The 20252-nt window shown below is 40.6% G+C and overlaps 1 protein-coding gene across 1 annotated transcript in view; it reads right to left on the bottom strand.

The window, feature by feature from the left end:
* ZNF521 (zinc finger protein 521) overlaps positions 1–20252 on the bottom strand; it is a 226448-nt gene that overhangs the window by 122284 nt on the left and 83912 nt on the right. The window contains exon 5 of the mRNA XM_009077235.1: positions 12587–15939. Coding sequence (XP_009075483.1) covers positions 12587–15939 — 3353 coding nt within the window. The remainder of the gene's footprint in view (positions 1–12586; positions 15940–20252) is intronic.

Here is a 20252-nt window from a genome sequence, read left to right as displayed (position 1 = left end):
GTCCAGGGGAGATACATACACAGAATTAGGGAAGTGGTTTAATTTTTCCTTTTATTTCTTCTTATTATTAGTGTCACCACATCTTTTAATAAAAACTCTTCAATAAAAAAGCCCACAATCCTTCACTGAACCCCCTCCTGTCAAGAATCTAAGTGCCAATATGTTGAGTGTAAATCTGAGGCCCAAGTAATTCCTGGCACCATTTAAAATCATTGTAGAAGAGTAACTGATTGGATGAATATCTCACAAGAGCATCGGGTGCTTGTTGCACTCCTGTTCACTTGCATTCCTGTTTTCAGAACCAATTTAAAGCCTTCCAGTGAGCAAAGCTTCTCTTTGACTTCATTTAATGAGCTTTGGATTGGGCCTTCAATCCATGCGGAGCATATGCATGTGTCTCTCTAACCTTTTGAATAATTAATGTCACCTAGACATTTAATTATTGCCCTGATCCTCACTTGTCATTGTGCAGTTTTCCAAATTTCTTTTCTATACAGGTGCCCAAAGTGTCCATGCCATGTCAAATGAGACTTTGTTGCTTTTATAAATGGCCTAGGAATATGGGCTTTCAATTGGTACTTCAATTTTGTGCACAGAATTTTATTTGCTTGGCTTTTATAAACAAAGTAAAACAACTAATAACCACTCTACTAGAGGATTTGCAGTTCTATTCAGAAGTGTTTCAAAAGTATGCAGAAGATACTTCTGTGTAGACTTCTGTGCCCTGTGATGGTCTGAGGTATCAATATATTCTTTTTTTCAATTCCCTATCTTATTACATTACTTGAAAATGAACTGCATATGCTACTTATTGGCTCATGCTCCACCTCCTTGTCAAAATCATTCAGCATTCTGTCACCTGCCTATTTTGTTCTGACACTTCCCCAGTTTTGTACTATCGGGGACTTTCATCACCTTACTACTTATTCTTTCCTCCAGACCACAGATAAGCCGCATGAATTCAACAAAATCGGTGCAGCTAATGATTCTTAAGACTTGCCATTGTTTACACCCCTCCAAACTAACGTGCTTCAATTCACAAATCTCCTATGCTTTCCACACACCAGATAGTGTTTCTTTTCTTTTTTAATCAAACGAAGTATCTCTCCCTATGCCATACTTATTCACCCAATTTTTTTTACTCTTTCAAAAGCTTTGCTAAAATCCTGGTAAATCATGTTTATAGGCTTCTCTGTCAGCACTTGTAGCTACTCTCTCAAAATACAATTTATTGAAAATTTTAAGCATGATCCTCCCTCAGTGAATCGTTGCCCTCTATCCTTCACTAAATCCAAACTTTCTAAGTGTTCTTCTATCAAGCCTTTGATTAGCCTTTCTCTCATATTCCTCACTGTTTAAATCGAGCTCACAAAGCAGCAATTTTATGTTTAATCCTTATATTCTCTGTTAAATGTATGTTTAGTAGCCTTTTCCCAGGCTGTTGATGCTTCTTCTAAAAGGCTAAATTTATCTGTTCAATGTTTCCTTTTATCTTCAGCTCCTTTCACTGAGAATTTGGGAATGGATATTTTTTCATGTTTGTAAGTCATTTATTGTTTATTATATTCCATTATATTACCCCTAATCCATACTTCATTCTTCTCCATGGGGAGGATATGCCACAAGCTCCACAACAAAGTATTTGTTCAGCAGTACTGACTTCCTTGATTACATATACTATTCCTGGATCTCCTGCATCTGTGCCCCTTTTAACTGAACACTTATTCTCTATATGAAATAACCAAAATATCTCTGATAGCTGCTAGTGCACTGCATCTACAGTTTGAAGAACGTGGGCATCTCTGGTTTGTTCTATACTCCTTTCACAGCTCTCTTTCATGCACTGGCACGTACCTGTTACCCTACCAATAACCTAATGTTTACACCTAGTTACATTATTCACCCTTGTCACACCAGTAAAGGGGGCTCTCAAGGCTTTTTCCCCTCAGAGGATGTGGGAGGTGTGGTATCACTCTTTCTTGGCAACAGCGTGTTGTCTCAGCTGTATCAGGGTTCCGTACCCTCAGTCTAATTCCCCTCTCCCATACCAGTCGTTCACCCAGTTTCCCTCCCATAAATCCAGGGTGGAGTTAATTCAGCCTGTTAAACCAACTGAACAGTAACCTGATAAGAGAAAGTGAACAGCTTCCAATAAACCATATGAAAACAAAAGTTAAAACTTGCACACCAAGTACAGCAACTTGCTGGTGCTCACTCCAAATGGTGCCAGCTGATTTACATGATTATTTTATTAAGCACTAGCAGTATGCTTGGCCCTGCATGATACACAAGAGCAACCACGGTCCTAGCTTATTTGTCCATTTAGCCATTTTTCATCATAGTTCCGATTATTTCTGACAGTACCTTAATTGAGGATTTCTTTTCTATCTTCCTGAATGTGTATTTTGTCAACCTAAAGCTTTTAAAAAACTAAGCATATGTTAGCCAGTTTCACTGCAGTTAGCTATTTATCTTGCTTATGGGGCACTGTCATCTTGCATTTTTTTTGGAATTGACTAATTGCTAACTCTTCTAAGTGCTCACACAACACTCTTTAATTAGTATTTCCTGATTGCTTTTAAAGACATGTTCATGGCAATTTTATGAGGCTTTTTCCGTTCTGCTTTTGTTTGGCAGGGTCTTAAGTGTAACAGGGTCAGAGTATACATGCCTAGAGAAAGAATACAATCAATCCCATAAAGTAAGCAAAACAAAAAATGGAGAAGAACATTATTTTTTCCCATTTCTTTCATTATGGTTACTTATTGCTTTCATACACAAAATGCATTGAGTTAGAAACGCAAATATTCACACTAGCAGACCTTCCTTCTCTACTCTGCTTGAAGTCATGGTCTGCTATTGTGTCTTTCACCTTCACATCCTGGATTCTGCATTTAATCATTTGTGTCTTAGTTACAAACCTTCCTTCCCATGGCTGACAAAGTGCATTAGCTTGCAATGTCTCACATCCCCACACAGAAAGAAACACATATTGCCACATTTAAAAATTGCCTCTCTTCCCTCTGAGCTCCTCTAATCCTTTAACTCTCCCTAGATCTTTCAAACTCAAGACTGAAGTGAGGTACCTGTCAGAAAAGTAACTCTAAAACCTGGCAGCACATGGCTATATATTTATTTTCTCTCAATTACTTCATATCAGGTTTACATAGTTTATGAGTACAAACAGCTTTAAGTACTGTGAATTTGATTTGGGATCTAAAAACCAAATACACTTCTTTTTGTCTTTCTAGCTGAGGGCCTGATCCTAGGTGAGGCTGAGTCTCTGAGCACTGCATGTGCATTTGCTAAGCAGTGCTCAGGAATTTGGGGCTGGCATGTGAGCAACTGAACTTTCTGTCAGCATCTCCACCTCTTTTTATCTCCTTACACTGCACTGAAATCCAGAGGCAACTGCCAACCTGGCCTCTGAAGCCAGAGAGCTGCTAACCCATCAAGAGGCATCCCAACACTCAGCATCTGTATCAGAGCAGCTGTGTGGCTATGGACATTAAGGAGAAACTACAATCAACACTGCACTGACAATTCTGCAGATGATGTGGCATCAAAGCACAGTCAATAGAGCTTGACTTGGCAGATCTGAGATGCTAAAGGATGATATTTTGAGTAAGCTGATAGACTTTTTTAGTTTTAAAGTTGCTTTTTTCCCTTTGTTTTAAAAAAGGCATACTGAGGCAGACTGTCATTCAATAAAGCCACTACTTTCTTCACCAACAATCAGCAACAGATGTAGCCCAATAAAATTAATAGTTTGCAAGTACGCACAAGAGAATACTCGTCTCTTTTCTCCATCACAAATTCTGTAAAAGCTCTCTGGATTTTAACAGAAAGGCAAAATCGGGAGCTTTTTATATACCTTATTTTTTTTTTACTTAAACACTGCAACTGCTTTTCTCCCACTCTATAGAAACTAATGCTGATTAATTTCACTTTCCAAAGTGTGACTCAGGACCCTCCCCCTGCCTTTAATTGTCCACTTTCAACTCAACCTGAATTCTGGGCTATTACTTACCAAGATAATTTAATCCTACAGAATAGAACTTGTGCTCAAAAATATGCAACATTAATATTAATGTACAAACAGAAATATATTACTCATACATAATATATAAGAAATTAATTTTCATTGAAGTATCAGGAGAAGGATTAAACCCCTTAGATCCTTCTCATGCAATTAGCTCTGCACTTGGGAAAGTCAATGCGACTTCACAAATGAAGGCTTCACACGATAACACTGTCAAGGCTGGGGTTTTACAAAGGCTTGCCTACACTACAAAATATGCCATGAACAGAGTTCTACAATCACACCGCTGTAATTATAGTACTACCCCGTATGGATACTCTTAGGCCACATCAATGTTAACAAATATACTGGTAGCATCTGAGCTGGCACACAGCTGCTGACATTGCAATGATGCTTGACTGCATGCCCAGTTGAAAAACCTCCACTGGGGCAGTGCAGCTGCCCAAGGAAGTGGTGTACCAGCAAAACAAGCACTCTGCTGAGCCACTCTTCAACGCTATCCACAATGATTTGTGTCTAACTGTTTTTTTCATGTGAAGACATATTTGCTTTCCTCTAAGGGAATTAAGGGAACTTCCCAGAATTCCCTCTGCCCTATTTCATAATCTTTTACTTTCACATTAATTCTTAAAATTCCAGCAGTTCTTCTTAAGTACATCCTGTAATATGCTCATTTCTTTTTGCATGGGGCTTCAGTATACCATTTCCCTATAAAAAAAAAAAGAGAGATTGCAGAATTTGTTTCAGAAGGAGAATGCTTTACTTCTAGGTTTGCAGGACTTCAACCACTCAACCACCATCACACAAACTACCAACTGTGAAGCGGGGAGCATAAGTAAAATGAGGAACTATGGTTAAGACAGATAGTTTGGGAAAATCACCAGGTGATGCAGACATTCTCTGACTAGGCCTATGAAAGAAGCACCAAGCAGGGGAACAGGATCAGTTGCAAGATGGCCACTGCCATTGATGGCTGCAAGGTTTTATATGCACACAGCCATGTTCCTTAAGGTTGACACCAAATCTATTCCAGTCATCAGAGCAGAAACCAAGAGGAAAACTGTGGTAGCAGTGGTAAAACAAGTAGAGAAGGAAATCTGGAAGCTTGGTGTCTCAGATCATTCTTTGTTGGTGAAACCCCCATTTCCTACTGGAATATGTAGAGAGGAAAAGGTGGCCTTGCAGATATGAAAAGCCATTAGGTGTACCTTCTTATATAAAATGCTGAAATGGGATAATAGGTAAAAAACAGAGGAAGTCCGTCCCGCACATGATACCAAAACTGTCTAAGTATCATCAAAGCAGATAAATACCTCCCTTCTCTCCTACCTCCCACCTTGTTTTTCTAGTACCCAAGCAGCAAGCAATTTTCAAAAGGCCATATTTCTAAGTGGCTGCTCAGAGGCATTTCACATGATTCCCAGAACTGCACCTTATTATTGCTAAGACTGTGCTGATATGCCCAACAGCAGGGAAGGCTCTACCCTTTTATTCCCTGACTTATGAAGCCATATACTACCAACAAAGGTTTATCCACCACAGAAGAATAGGGTCATATCAACATGCATCTGACAGATAGGCCCAAAGGATGGTGGAAACCACAGAAGCACAGAATGGTTGAGGTTGATCTCTGGGGGTCCTCTGGTCCAATCCCCCTGTTCAAGAAGGGCCACCTAGAACCAGACCATGCCCACATGACTTGTGAGTATCTCAAAGGATACACAGCCTCTCTGGATAACCTGTGCCAGGGCTCAGTCACTCTAACAGTAAATGATTTCCTGATGTTCAGAGGGAACCTTCTGTGCATTCGTTTGTGCCTGCTGCCTCTTGCCCTGAAATGTCCCATGGTGAGGATGGATGTTAGCAGGAAACACATCTCTGCTGTCAAACTCATCAGAATACACCGTCTAAAATACTACAGGTCATATTTTACACAATAATTTGCAATACAATGCAGGAAATGGTATAAGTGAAAGATGCATTTGGAAGGAGAAAAGGGTACCTCAGAGTTTGAACAATTAGGCATAAGATCAACTACCAGCCATCACAGAGCCATGGGAGGTCAAAGAAGAGTACTCTTTAACAAGATGCTACGGATCAGGTGGTTTGTTTATGTTCATTTCATACAACTTCATGAAACAAGCAGCACTGGGGCTACATATCCATTTTAAATTAATGGTTAGCCCATTTTATTTCCCAGATAACAGAGTAACAAATTTGAGCGTTATGTTTGTTGTATGAGACAAGTAACACATACATTACATATAACGACTTTATTGAGCAGTGGTAAAAAACACTTCTTATTTACAGTCACTTACGCTGCTGGCCTGTATCACAAAGAACAGATCATAGTTTCTTATAGCTTCATTTCTTATGATTGATTGACTTTTGAATAAAAAAACAGGTATGAACTTCAGCTAAAGTAATCTTCCCGGTTTGGATCTCTTAAAGGCCTCTTTCCTATTTGGATTCTATCACCTGCTGGATCGCCTTTCTTCCCAAACATTGTAAAAACTTCATAGGCTTTGAGATTACTATTCATCTATGAAGTTTTTCTAGAAATCGGCCAAGGGTAGTACAAAAATAAGAGGGAGAACTAAGAGAACTAACTCTCTAGAGGTATTCAAAACAGCAGACAAAAAGAGATATGCCATGATTTTCCATGTCTTGTGACTAAAGATGATCAGGCTAGAAAATCAGGTGCAATTTCTTCATGTTGCTTCCCAATTCTGAGGTCAGAATACAAATGCTACACTGATAATAACAGTACTGTGATCTTCCTCTGGGGCTGTGCAGAAAGGAAATTGTGGCATATTACACTGGTCAGTTGGCCAACAAATACAAGTATGGGGAAAGCCCCATGAGGACAGTGGGCTGCACAGCTGACCTGTTGGAGCATACATCTCAGGATGTTTTGTCTCATAAAGCTTTGTTGAATCTACATTTGCCCTCTCTAGAGATGTTTAAGGTCTTCATCCACATTCCTGTGTCCCTTTCCATTTCTTTTGTGTTTCATCAAGCAGGCATTCCCTGCTGCACTGCATCGTTTCATGGAAATCTTGGTTTGGTGCTCTTTAAAACTTTGGAGAACATGCTGTCCTTTCATCCTCTCATGCAAAGTTTTCCACAGGTGTGAAGAAGGTGCCTCTCCAAATTCCCCATCTGAAGCCTCTGATGAATAACAAGACAGACAAACAGCATTAGATTTTAATGACCAGTGGACAGGAAAATAAGAAAACTCACTATAATTATCTCTCTTGCTTCTGCTCAGCAGCTCCCAGCCAACACATGGCCTTCCTTTCACAGACTGAATTCGTGGTGTGTGTAAGGTGGTGTTTGATGCTTAGCTTTGGTAGGATTTACAGCAAAAGGATAATAATACCATCCTTATTAAGTTCAGAGAGGACTCTGTCTGTTAGCTCACTATTGAAAGTGTAAAGACAAAGAGAAGGTAAATGCTTAAGCCTAGATCTTGTCAGCCACTTCTTGGCAGTGGTGCTACCAGATATTAAAGCATGGTGTAAAGTGGAAGTGGCCTACTGTGGCCAGAAAAACAGGTTAGCCCTTCCTAAATATACATACATATTTATAGTCACATTTTAAATAATATTTTCCTGAAAGCAATGTTAAAATGATGCAAGAAGACAAAAATGGCATTTTTAATGAGCTCAATCTGAAACTCCAGAAGCAGAAAATATGTTTGCCACAGATTAGTTCCACAAACTATTTCAAAGCCAAATCTTTGTGCCAGCAACAAAGCTTCTTTACCTTTTTCTGTCCCTGGATCCAAAATACAGCATGAAAATCACTTGTTCTGGGCCTGGATTCACTGACAGGAAACCCAAGGCACTACTTATGTTTACATTACAAGTTTATGTGCTTATTCATAAAAATCCTGTAGTCAGAACGATCAGCTTGGATTGCTGATGAGGAGGATTATTTTAATTTCTTTATGTATTTCAATTAAATGCATGAGTATTGATTTCAGTGCATTTTTTCAGTTAAAAGCACAGTGATTTATATTGCTAAAATGCTATTGCTTGCCCTGCCAAAAGCATGCATCTGGGAACATTTCTGGGTTGCTCACAGTCTTTTCTCTCTTCTTTCCGCCTCTGACTGCCAGTGCATGCTGTTGAAATACACCAGCTACTTCAAAAGGCAGTTCCTGTTTTCTATCTTTGTGAGTCTGGCAGTGTTTTGAGAAAAGGGGAGGAATAGTAAGAGAATAAAGGTAGATTCAGGGCCCATGAATAAAGAAGGAGTAAAAAATGTCATGATAAAACAGTGCACCTACCTGAGCTCCATTCTTTATCCCAGGGTGACACCATTTCTGGATTCATCTGAGGTCGGAGAAGTTGAGTTGCAAGAAGCCACCAGCTCTCCACAGCATCTGAATTTTGTGATCCCATCTCCACAAGCTCATTGTCAGCCTGCACTTTCATGGTTCCTTCTAGAACAGTGCTGTGATGTGCCCAGTGTCCCCTCCTGTGACATGCCCACCCTGGCATACAGCTCTGCACAATCGCAACAGGACATAAGAGCAGCCCCGAATTCACTTGTTCTGTTCTCCAGCTGGTGTGACAGTTGCCAGCTCTCTCCTTTGCCCAGCACTTTTGATACTCCCTGCTATAGTGAGTTTCTGCAAATCTTCTGCCACACCTAAATAAGTATCTTTATTCCTGCAGTAATTTGGCCGTGTACTCACACTGCTCATTCTCTCCTCAGGACCAGATAACCCAGAGCATTCTTGTATTATTAATGAAGGACTGTCTGCATTGCCACAGGTAATACAGTATTCACATAAGCTTCACATTCATGGAACAAAGTGATACATAACTTCAGCTCCTTACAGAAGTAATTATGCTTCTACTCTGGAAGTTACCAACAGGACCCCAAACTGAGTGCACATATGGATACACTAGCATAATTTAGGTTTTACCAGCAAACTTTTGGTGTAAGCTAGAGTCCATTTCCTCCTCCCCTGCCAGCTGAGAAATGAACAATATAACTTATTGTATAGTTATACTGGTGTGATTCTGCAAGTACAGAAGTCTTGAAGCTTAAGAAGTGAGGGCACATCTTCTGCTGAGTTAGAACTTCTCTCATTAGGTGTACGACAGCATATTAAAGTGGAATAAGAGAAGCAAGGCCACACAGTTTTTCTTGAGCACTTATTTTCATCTTCCAAGTGTTTTACAAAAAATATACTGGAATTAAGCATGGTAACACATTTTTCAGGAATTACCAATCTGATATTCTGGACAAGGAAAACGAAGCAGAGATGTTCAAGCAGATTTGTCCGTGTCAGCAAAGCAAATGAGTGACAGAAAAAGGTCTAATTGCCAATTCACTAGCATATCAGACCTTGTTCTCCACTTTTAGACATTAACTATCACTAAGAAGGTTATCACCCTAGCCTAAAAGTTTGCTTGCAATGATTCAAGATCTTTACAAGAAATCTACAACCTGAATCCATCATCTCATTTAGCTCAAAGACTAAGTTACGGATTTACCAATTTTAGAGCCCTTTCAATAGCTAGCTATCCATAATCTGTCTGTGCAAGTCTGTGTGATAGTTTACTGGTACTAGATTCAGCAGTGCAATGGGCTTAATGATTTCTGACCTGCTTCCTGAGTTGTTCTAACTGATAATGAGCACTGCCCATCATTTCCCATCCCAACCAAAAGGTAACTTTCAGGGAACATTATTCGGGTCAACATTTTTCACTTAGCAAGTAGGGTGAGCTCAGCGGGTGATAGCCCAGCTGATGACATTATACTGTGTTAAGGCAATTACACCCTGTTATGTTACTGAGTACAGACTAAAGAGGGAAGTTTTCTAGTTCAACCATGTGAATATTTGGTAAAGAAGCTACAAGTGACACTTTCAGAGTTATCTTTTATCCTAAAAAGGTATTTCCTAGTATTCTTACCATTGTAATTTATTACTGAGTAACAAAGGGTATTCAGCACTACTAACAGTCTGACAACTGGTCTCAGTATATTTCTTGCCTTAGGAATGAAATGTTCTTTGTATATAAGTTGAAATCTCAATCCACATGACTCTTAACAATGCAAATGAAACTTTCACTCCTTAAAATTACGAATTTTGTTGAAAGTTTTCCCCAAACTGCATGTTTAAGTAGCCATTTTCAACAACGCATTCAGTTGAAGAAAAACCCTTCCAGTAGAGTAGCAAAGCCAGTGACTAATAACAAATTTTAGAAATTCTTTGTGTTATATGCTTATGTTTTCATTCCCCTCAGCCTGGGCATGCAATCTATAGTGTTAAACATTTGTGTATTATCACTCTCAATTTTGATTCTCTTTGCTACAATGCTTGGCATCACTACAATTTTAAACCAGTAGTATCTGCTAGAAAAATAAATTATCTTTCAGGATTCTACAAATAGACATTTATTGTTTCCAGAAGTACTAATGCTCTATCAGGAACTTGATAGCTTTGTGCTTCCCATGAGAAAAGAATCTGAAAGTCTACATTACTACGTGGAGACTAGAACCACAGATATTGAAAATTCAGTTTACATCCTCAGAATGGGGGCAGGGGGCAAATGGTGATTTGAAGGAGGTAGACGCTATTCACAAATCATGCTGTAGTTTAGAAAGCTCTTTCAACTTAATTACATTTTAAAGAGAAAAATCAAAAGCAGTAGGAAGAGGAACATGATGCCAATCAGAAGAACTAAGAACTCTGGTTATACCTGATCCAAGTACAAGAAGATTCACTGATGACACTGAAGGTAATTGATCTTATATCACCACAAAGGACCCTCAAATCTCTTTTTGTCTAGATGACAAGCAAGAGAAAGACAAATTGGTAACATTTTAGCATGGTACCTGTCTTAACACACAATTCTGATTCTGCTTGAGGTAGCAGGAATTGTCTTCCAACATGACTGGGAAGAGGAGTTTCATGTAGTCACTTGGTGCAAGATGACAGAAACAGAAACCACGATGACTCTGAATCTATCAAAAACATGCAGCTGGTAATCCTGTAGTTCCTACTCAGCAGCAGTGGAATCATCTATAGCCTGAACCACAGCTAACAGGAGCCATTCCTTTTCCCTCTTTTTTAAAAAGATTTTGCTTAGACCTCAAGTTCTCAGTCTACCAACCTTCCATAAATTCCATACCATATCCCATTCCCCAGGCATTCCCCACCACTGTCCAGTGCACAAACTGCAGCTGAAAAGTCATGAAAGCATAGAGTGCATCCTGCCTGGTGCTTCATCCTTGCCTCTCAGCTCCAATTCCCTGTTTGTGGCACTCCAGGCTCTGTGCTACCTCAGTGCCCTTCTCCCAGCCTATCTTCAGCTATGTTCTCAATAGCTCCACAAATACTTACCTCTTGGCCCACATATCCTTATGCATCCTCCCTCTTCCCTCTCTGCCTCCCTCCTGCCCTCCAATTTGCACAAGACTGCTGGATGCCATGCTGAGAGATTTCTTTCCCAACAGATGGACTCGCAAACAGGGAGTGAGGAAGGTGATGGAAGAGCAGCAGCTCCCTAGCCACAGGGTATCCATGCAAGTTCACAGCAATGGGTTGCACTGTGCTTGTATCATTACAGGCCAAAAGCTTTCTTGAAACAAAAGCTATTCTTTCTTATAATTTGTTTGTGCTGGTTTTTTAGGCCTCCTGAACTAAAAGAGGTCATTACTCAAGACACCATGCCTAAAATATTAACTCTAAGTCATTCTAATGATAACACTTCTGAAGATGAATCAGATTCCCTTCCCTCAGTACATGACCCCCCTGAATCAGATTCCCTTCCCTCAGTACATGACCCCCCTACCTCCCCATGTACAGGTGTTATTACTTGGGCACTGGTGCCCGAGGAAGCAGATGACATCTTTCAATAACTTGCTATTTACTTTCTAAGTTATGCTGCATGAATGGGATTTCAATCACCAGGCACTAGGTGTTTCAGTGGCATCAAAATGTTGTTCATCAGGAATGGAAAGAAAAACAACAAGAAACTGCATCCAAAGGACTGATTTCCCAATTTACCTTAGGCTAGTGTTGCACTTCTACTTAATCAAAATATGCAACAAGAGGAGAAAAATGAATGTCTACAACACAATTAACAAAAATACCCTCAATTTGTTGCTCACAAATAATATTTTAAAAATCCACCCCTTATGCCAGCATTTTGGCTCACTGTGTCTTCTCCTCTGCCATTAATGCTCTCTGCCGTAAGCACAACTCCTAGCTGGGGATTCCAATACATATGGGAGCTAGGATAAGATTCCAGATCTCAGTTGTGCTGGCATGAAGATAGGTCTCCTCAGTGATACAGAAGACAATATCCTAGGGAGACTGGAATTAGTCCTATTCCACAAAATTCAATCCAAGATGTAAGGCATATCAAGAAGAAAGTAATTACTAGCTAATGGCTATGGATGGAAATATAACATGGATCAGCCTAGGCATTTCATGACAAGTGACAAGACAGTTTGAAAAAAGGGGGATTTTTTTCCAACATGATGGAAGGCGTCAAGAGCAAAGAAAAAAAGGGTTACCTCTTCAGTTTGGGAGGGGCTGATTCTAGGCATTGGAGATACTTGTGGTGTTTTCAGCTGTGTACTGTTGCTGTCTGGAACAAGCTCTCTGTGGATTGACTGAATATGGTTTTGGAGTTCATTTTCTGATTCAAACTTAACATTGCAACTAGAACATCGAGTCTTCAGTCCCCCTGCCTTGCTTTTGTTCTCAATGGAACTCAAGTTCTCATTTTGGCCCATGCCTTGTCTGTTACTGCTTGAAGGGATGTTGACACTTGGACTACCACTTTTACTGAGATTAACACAGCTAGCACACAGACCATATGGCAGACCATTGATGTCAAGTTTCACTAAATCCTGTTTTGAACGGAATTCCTTTAGGCAAGACGCGCACTTGTACAGTTTCTGGAGGTGCTGTGCACGTCCCGTGGACTGCACGGCAGAACCGTTTCCAGTTTTCTGCATATGGAACGTGCCGTGGATTTTCAGTTCCAGCGTAGAGGTCACTGTCTGCATGCACACCACACAGCGGAACCCTGTCAAGGAGTTCCTCAAGTCAGGGTGCATTTGGCAATGCTCTAAAAATTCCTCCTCACTTTGGAGGGGCATCTTGCAAATCCTGCAGTTTCCAGTGTCCAGGCTCTTACTATGTGTGACCTTATGTTCAGTAAGAGTCAGAAGAGACGGAAACCGCTCACCACAGATTGGGCACATATAGTGTTTCACTGGTCCCAGGTGTGTCTGCATGTGTTCTCGAAGCCCATTTTCAGAGAAGAATGTTCGAGAACACACATTACACTTGTAATTCCCTTTAATGAGTTCAGCCTTTTTCTTCACTATAGCGCTTTCTCCAGGTCGAATATTGTGGTCTCGAAGCTGGTGATTTTGCAAGAGAGTCTCCATGGTGTAAGCTGCTCCGCAAATGTCACAGCCATACATAGGCTCAGATGTGTCCACATCTTCTTCGCTGCCATCGTGGCTGTTATGGGACTCCTGGCTATTTGTCAACAAGGTCTGGAGTTCCACTTCCTCTTTCTGAGCCTGCTCAGATGCCCCATTCGTTCCACAGTTTGGAGTTTTCGTTTCAAAAACACAATGCTTTTCTCTTAAGTGCTTTTCCAGCAAGATGATAGCATGGAAAGCTTTGCTGCAGAACTTGCAGTTGTACTTCTTGCTGTGTGTAGTGATGTGACACTGCAGCTCCACCTCTGTACCAAAGGACTCGCCACAGAAGATGCACTTGTGTATTTTGCCTTGGTTCTCCAGGTGGTTGTGTTTCACGTGAAGCTGTAGGTCAGTCTCATTGCGGAAATCCCAGTTGCAAGATGTACATCTGTATACCTTCTTTTCATTGCTGTGCTTCACAGCCAAGTGTAACTGAATGGAGACTTTGGAGTCAAAAACCTCTTGGCACAAGGTACAGCGGAAGAACACGAATGTATGCATGTCCAGTAGGTGTTTCTGCAAGTCATCCACAGAAGTGAACTGCTTGTCACAACTTTCGCAGATGTAGTAGGTTGAGGTGATCATGAAATGAATGGTAACATGCTTCAGCAGAGACTCCTGATTTGGAAATTCCTTGTTGCATTGAGGGCAGGTCAGTTTTGGCAGGACAGTGTCAAGATGTGTTTTCAAATGAGTCTGAAAACCATCCAAGGAAGTATACTTAGCACCACACTGATTACAAATATATTCCCCTGCAGGACGAGGAGGAGCACCTCCAACTGCCTGCATCATCTTTAAAGAGGTCTGCTCAATGGTTACAGGAGATAATGGACTCATGGCTCTGGACTTTTTCCCATTGTGGATGTAATTCAGCGCCAAAGGAATGTTCTTATGATTCTCCTTGATATGTTTGTTCAGTTTAAGAACACTATTAAATATTGGAGAATTTGTACAATAAGAACAAGAATACACTTCCACCACTGGATCTTTTGGGGTTCCAAGCACAGGGGAACCAAAACGGGAACTGCTAAGATCACAATGGACTTGTCTAATATGCTCTTCCAGAGAAGAATCTGTAAGAAATCCCATGTAGCAATGGGGACAAAAGAATGCATTACTGTCCTTAGCAGCAGGGTTGGCAAATCCATGAGAACATCGGATGTGTTCCTGGAGAGTGTTGAGGTCATTGAACACTTCAGAGCAGAAGTTGCACTGGTACACCATGGCAGGCATGGTAGAAACAATCAGTGCTGGATCCGGAGCTTCATGGACTTGCTTAAGATGTTCATTCAGATTGTAGAGAGATGGCAATACCTCCAAACAATACTGACAGATATGAGCTTGTTCAGGTTTATCTAAATGCATAGTTTTCAGGTGAATCTGCAAAACTGCAAGGCTGGAAAATAACTGTTTGTTGCAATAAATGCAGCTATAGGTAACTTTTGCCTGTTTACTCGAAGGACCAGTAATATCTGGCACTTGCTGAGCTGCCCGCTTTCTCCCACGACCTTTTGGTATAGGAGGAGCTGTTTCCACCATTGTTGAACTATCCACTGAGAGATTCGAATCTGGAGTAGTGCTAGAGACTGAGGTGTACCCCACAGTTACCAGAGATGGGCTGTTGCTGTGGTTGCATGACTCTGGCTGCTGGTGACTGTCCATGTGACTGTAGAGCTCCTCCACAGTATGAAAGTTCTCAGAGCAAATGCTGCATGCATTCTTCTTCTCACCATTATGAGCCTGCTCCATGTGATTTACCAGGGATGTTTCCTCTACAAAGAGTTCATGACAGTAAACACACTGAAGAGCAGATCGGTCTTCATTAGGGGAACACTCAGGGTGACATTCCGCAATGTGTTTCTGAAGATCTTCAGGAAAATCAAAGCCTTCTTCGCACTGACTGCATTTCTGAGTGTCTTTCATTTTCCAGTCCTCCATCCGGGAAGCCGACTGAGAGCCATCTTTGTTCCTCTCGTGAACCTGCATGTGTCCATGCAGCGAACTAGATGACAGGAATCCACGTCTACAAATGGCACACTTATATGGCTTGTTGGACGTATGAGTCTTTAAGTGAATTTTAAGATGATCACTCCTTGAGAACGCGGCGTCACACTCACTGCAGTGATACTTCTTGTCTCCTGTGTGAAGCTTTATGTGGCGGTCCCTGCTCCGTTTGTGTTTGAAGAGACGACTGCAGTATGTGCATTTGAAAGGGAGCTTGTCGCTGTGACTTTGCTCGTGGTGCTTTAAGTAGCTGAGGCGGCTGAACGATTTGTCACAGAACTGGCATGGATAGGGCAACCCTGGGCCTCCTTCCTCTTCACCAAAATCACAGCCTTCTCCATGGCTCGGGGAAGTCTGGTCCTTGCTAGAAGGTGATGATGCTGGCCATGAGCAAGAGGGGTCATCCTCAACATCCACTCCGTCTGAAATGAGAAAGAAACACACCCACAAGCTTAATCTCAACAGTTCCAAGGAGACAGAAAATACATATGAACAACACAGGTCTGCTACTCCTAAAACTAAAGCTAAAACATACTAAACTTGGACTAGAATATTTCTTACACTGGTATCCAATAGTTTCAAGACCACATTTATTATTATACTGTAAAACATTAAAAATTATTAAATGGTTCTGTGCCTATATTAACTTTTTATTGCTTTTTTATCATTCTTTCTCAGTTGCAGGATATGTATTATACATTGACAACTTGATTAAAATGCAGATTTTAATATATTTAATGTTTCTTTTGTATCCATTGTAAAATTATTTGCATATTATGTGAGCATCTGAAGAGTCAAAGGAGTGGAGAAAATATTACAGGAATGATTTAAAATTAATACAGTCAACCCACATGCCTAATATTTAATGAAAATATTCCCCCTGCTTTGCCACAGGTTTGTAGGGGTTTTTTTCCCTTGAAGTTGATTCTGAACACAGAAATCTTTTAAGGGCTATTACTGAGAGAGACTTGGGTGTTATTCTAAACAATGATAGGAAAAATTACAGGGGAGGAACAGGGAAACAGTATAAACAGTGATGCTTTCTCTAATAAAATGCAACCAGATTTCTCCAATAATGATACAATTCAGTTACCGAAAGCTGGCAGCTGGATCATTAAATGTTCAAAACAAACTAACAAACCAACAGCCAGGATAAAGGAAAATGAGGAAGTGTCACAAGGGTCAGCTGTGAACAGCATTTTTCCCCTTTTTAAGTTCAAGAGGTTGCCCACCATTTCTTCCTTTTTGCAAAGGCCTCAGCCAGCTTAACTTCCTCAGTCCAGCAGAACCTGTACTGTGAGGTGATCACAGACAAAGCAACTTGTAAAAAAATGGAAACAGGAAAAATGATAAATGTTTATGGTAAAAGCTGAAAGATTTATGAGTAACAAGGAAAAGACGAAACAGAAATGCTAGCCAGATAATAAACTGACTAGTTATCCATGGCATTACCTCATCTCTAGAGAGGTCAAGTAGCAACTGTTTTTTTCAACAGATGTGCTGTACAGTTTTTGCACCTTTTCTTTTAAATGTAGATTAAAATACTACAGTGATCACACTTCTATTAACCTAAAACTTCTTTAAAAATATTAAACGCATGCTTGAAAGACCACTCTACATCAAATAATTCTTCCAGTTCCAGAGGTCATGCTTGGGGTTTTTTTCCTTTTGAAAATAAAACTGACTACAGTAAGAGTACAGAAAAAGATAGGATAAACCCCTCAAAAATAAATATTTTTGAAAGTATTCTTGCAAAGCACTAAATTTCTTAACATCTTCATCCTTCTGTCAAGACATTTACTACACCAGCATAAAAGTTAGAGCTGGCCTATATTATATAAACAAATTCCAAGCCTGCTTTCTTTAAGGTAAAGAGATTTTACTAGATTATCAACCTCTTGCTTATCCACAGGAAACAGATGAGGATTCATTCCTTTCCTGCATCTAGAAACTGATGACAACGCCATCTCACTATCAATGCCAGATGGCAACCATCTAACTCTGAGAAAACAACCAAACACCATTGCTGGATGCCTGCCCATTGACACAATGCTTTTCAGGATAAGTTGGAAACTGCACGGGTTTTTATCCTCTTGTTTACATCTTGGAGAAGAGGGTTTCACAACTTACACACACCTTTTGCACACACACATAACATATATATCCGTAATTACCTACATACAAATCTGCGCTAACAGTGCATATATTTAAATAACAAAACCAAACCCTGGCCTGAGTGTCATGTTTTTGAACTGAAAACAAAGCTGTTTGTTTTTATAAGATAAAAATTGAAAAATAAAAATCCTCCCTTGCAGCAAAAGTACTGTCATCTGTTTAAAATGGTTCCCAATGTACTGAAGCAAAGTTCCTCATTGTCATACATCCTAAATAAAACCAGTCAGGTGAGTTTTTAAGTTGGTACACTAATGATTGCAATATTCATAGGAGACTTTTAACGTAAATCTGTGTACTGCCCTTTTGAATTGCCAGGTTTGACTCTAAAGCTGGAAATGGACAAAACAATAGAACAAACATATACAGAAAAATATGTTAACATTTTCTACAGATCTAGAATTTATTTTAAATGCATCTTTTCAGCTAGGTATTTTAAGTAGGAAAACCTTTTGTCCTTTAAAAATCCAATATATTTCTGACACACAACCACTACTGGCAGATAAACAGGAATTTATGTCAAGCAACCGAGTGAAGAAAAATAGTCTGTGACTGCCTAGGCAACATATTTTGTAACCAAATTCAGTATTAAAATGTATATCCTATAGAGAAATGATATATTATTGTATAAATGTTTAGAGGAATATATAGGAAGTGTTATAAATAGTGTACCATCACTGACAGAGTAGTAAATCACTTCCTTTTTGTGGCATTGCCTGCCTGGTTTTACCTACTGTACAACTATTCCCCCTGGCTTGTGGATCTCAGCAGGCTGTCGGGCTGGCAGGGTCAGGATCAAGCCTGGAGTGTGACCACAGCATAAGCAATGGCAGCTCCATCCAATTCTCCTTGTTTGCTTGGGGGTTTCTCCTCAGCTTTCATACAAAGGTAAGGAAAGCAGAGGGGGGAATAGTGTAACTACAGCACAGAGATGGTTCTTACTTTGCAACCAGCAAACACAAATATGTGTCGGTTTGCCACTGCATTTTTTAATCTGAGCCCCATAATGATTCTACTGAGCAATTCTCTTTGTGCAAAACAGAGAAGAGCAAACCACTTACAAGTCTGACTTGTGTCCTTTCAACATGAAATGTGAAAATCTTTCCAACTCTCAGAGCTACAGAATAACCAGCAAGACAAGGGGAATTCCACACCTTGGAGTACTACAGGATTTTCCTGAGTCTGAGCTTACCAATGTGGCCAACATGCTTTCCCAGCCCCCCCCCCCCCCGGCATGGTGGGGTGGGGGAGAACCATCGTGAAAGGGGCACTGGTGGCCAGACACCTCACTTGGGAAGGAGGGCCCCTGGGCTGTGCTCACACAAAGGACTCCAAAGCCAAGCCTACTGGCTCTCAGTGACCCACAGAAGGACTTTTGAAACTGTCCTTCTGCATCAAGGGTAATGTTTCGCTGCAGTGACTTTTGCTGTGCAGACTCCAACCTGAACACTAGGAACATTGTGTGTGAAGGACTTAATGTGCCAGGTGAGCTCAGGGGCTGTCTAGGAATGTATATGGGGACAGCAATCATCAGGAAACCTGGACCAAGGGTAACTACTGCTACAGCAGGACATGAGTGATGGCAATGCCTGTCCTGCTGTCTACGCACCCTTCCCCACAAGGATTCTGCCCCCTAAAATTAAGGTGTAACCATTAAGAGCTTATCCCACAAAACAGTGAAACGCAACTTAGTGACCCATGCTGAGGCTCCTCCGTGTGCACAGGCATAATATGAGCAGACCTGGGCCCTCAAAGCTGTGACGGGAGTTGCACAGAAGGTCCCTGCAGCAAACCAGAGGCTCAGGATGCAGACTCCACTCCTGCTTTCCCAGGGGCACTTAGCACAGAGCCAGCTCTGTGTTGGGGGTAAAGTTTGACCTGCTGTCAGGGTAAAAGACTTCAAACCCCTTTTTGCCCATCACTCTCACAGAAAATACAGTTTGCTGCTACTCTGCACACAGCTGCCTGTATATAAATCTACAGACACCTACACACTGCGCTATGTCAACATTAGAAATACTGATCTTTAATGTTATAACAAGCTGTTTTAAAATACTCTGGACCAAAGTCAGAAGCACACAGACAAGTCCCCAGGAGTGGCACACATCTATCTGAGGGCAGAATAGGGCTCGAGGTACTCGACAGTGTTTATGGAGTTTTAAAATATATTTTCTGTATCGACCTTTTTTCTTCCTTCAGCACTCACTAAGTGCTACTTACTGTAAATGCCTTTTTTGTGTTATGGCAAGTATTCTGAGTTTCAATGTGATGCACTTAACATGTCCATGTAAATTTTTAATTTTTGGAACCAGTCACTTCGCACTCACTGACTCTAAGAAAGCTCTAGCACTCGCAACCAAAAAAATTTGCTGAAAATCGGCTACAAGGCCTAAAAGTCTATTTAAAGATGCAAATGTGTGTGAATAGTTAGTGCAGATGTTTTTCTACACCAACTGTACTTGCTGAGTTTCACCATTTCCATAAAGCACATTAAAACAAGTGTGTGAACACTCTGAGATGAAAGTACCAAGCACTCCTGAGACTTCCAGTGGAAAGTAGAGCT

The sequence above is a fragment of the Acanthisitta chloris genome, unplaced genomic scaffold (genome assembly GCF_000695815.1).
Source record: "Acanthisitta chloris isolate BGI_N310 unplaced genomic scaffold, ASM69581v1 scaffold34166, whole genome shotgun sequence".
In the NCBI taxonomy this organism is placed as follows: Eukaryota; Metazoa; Chordata; class Aves; order Passeriformes; family Acanthisittidae; genus Acanthisitta; species Acanthisitta chloris.
This window is presented reverse-complemented; position numbering and strand designations above follow the sequence as displayed.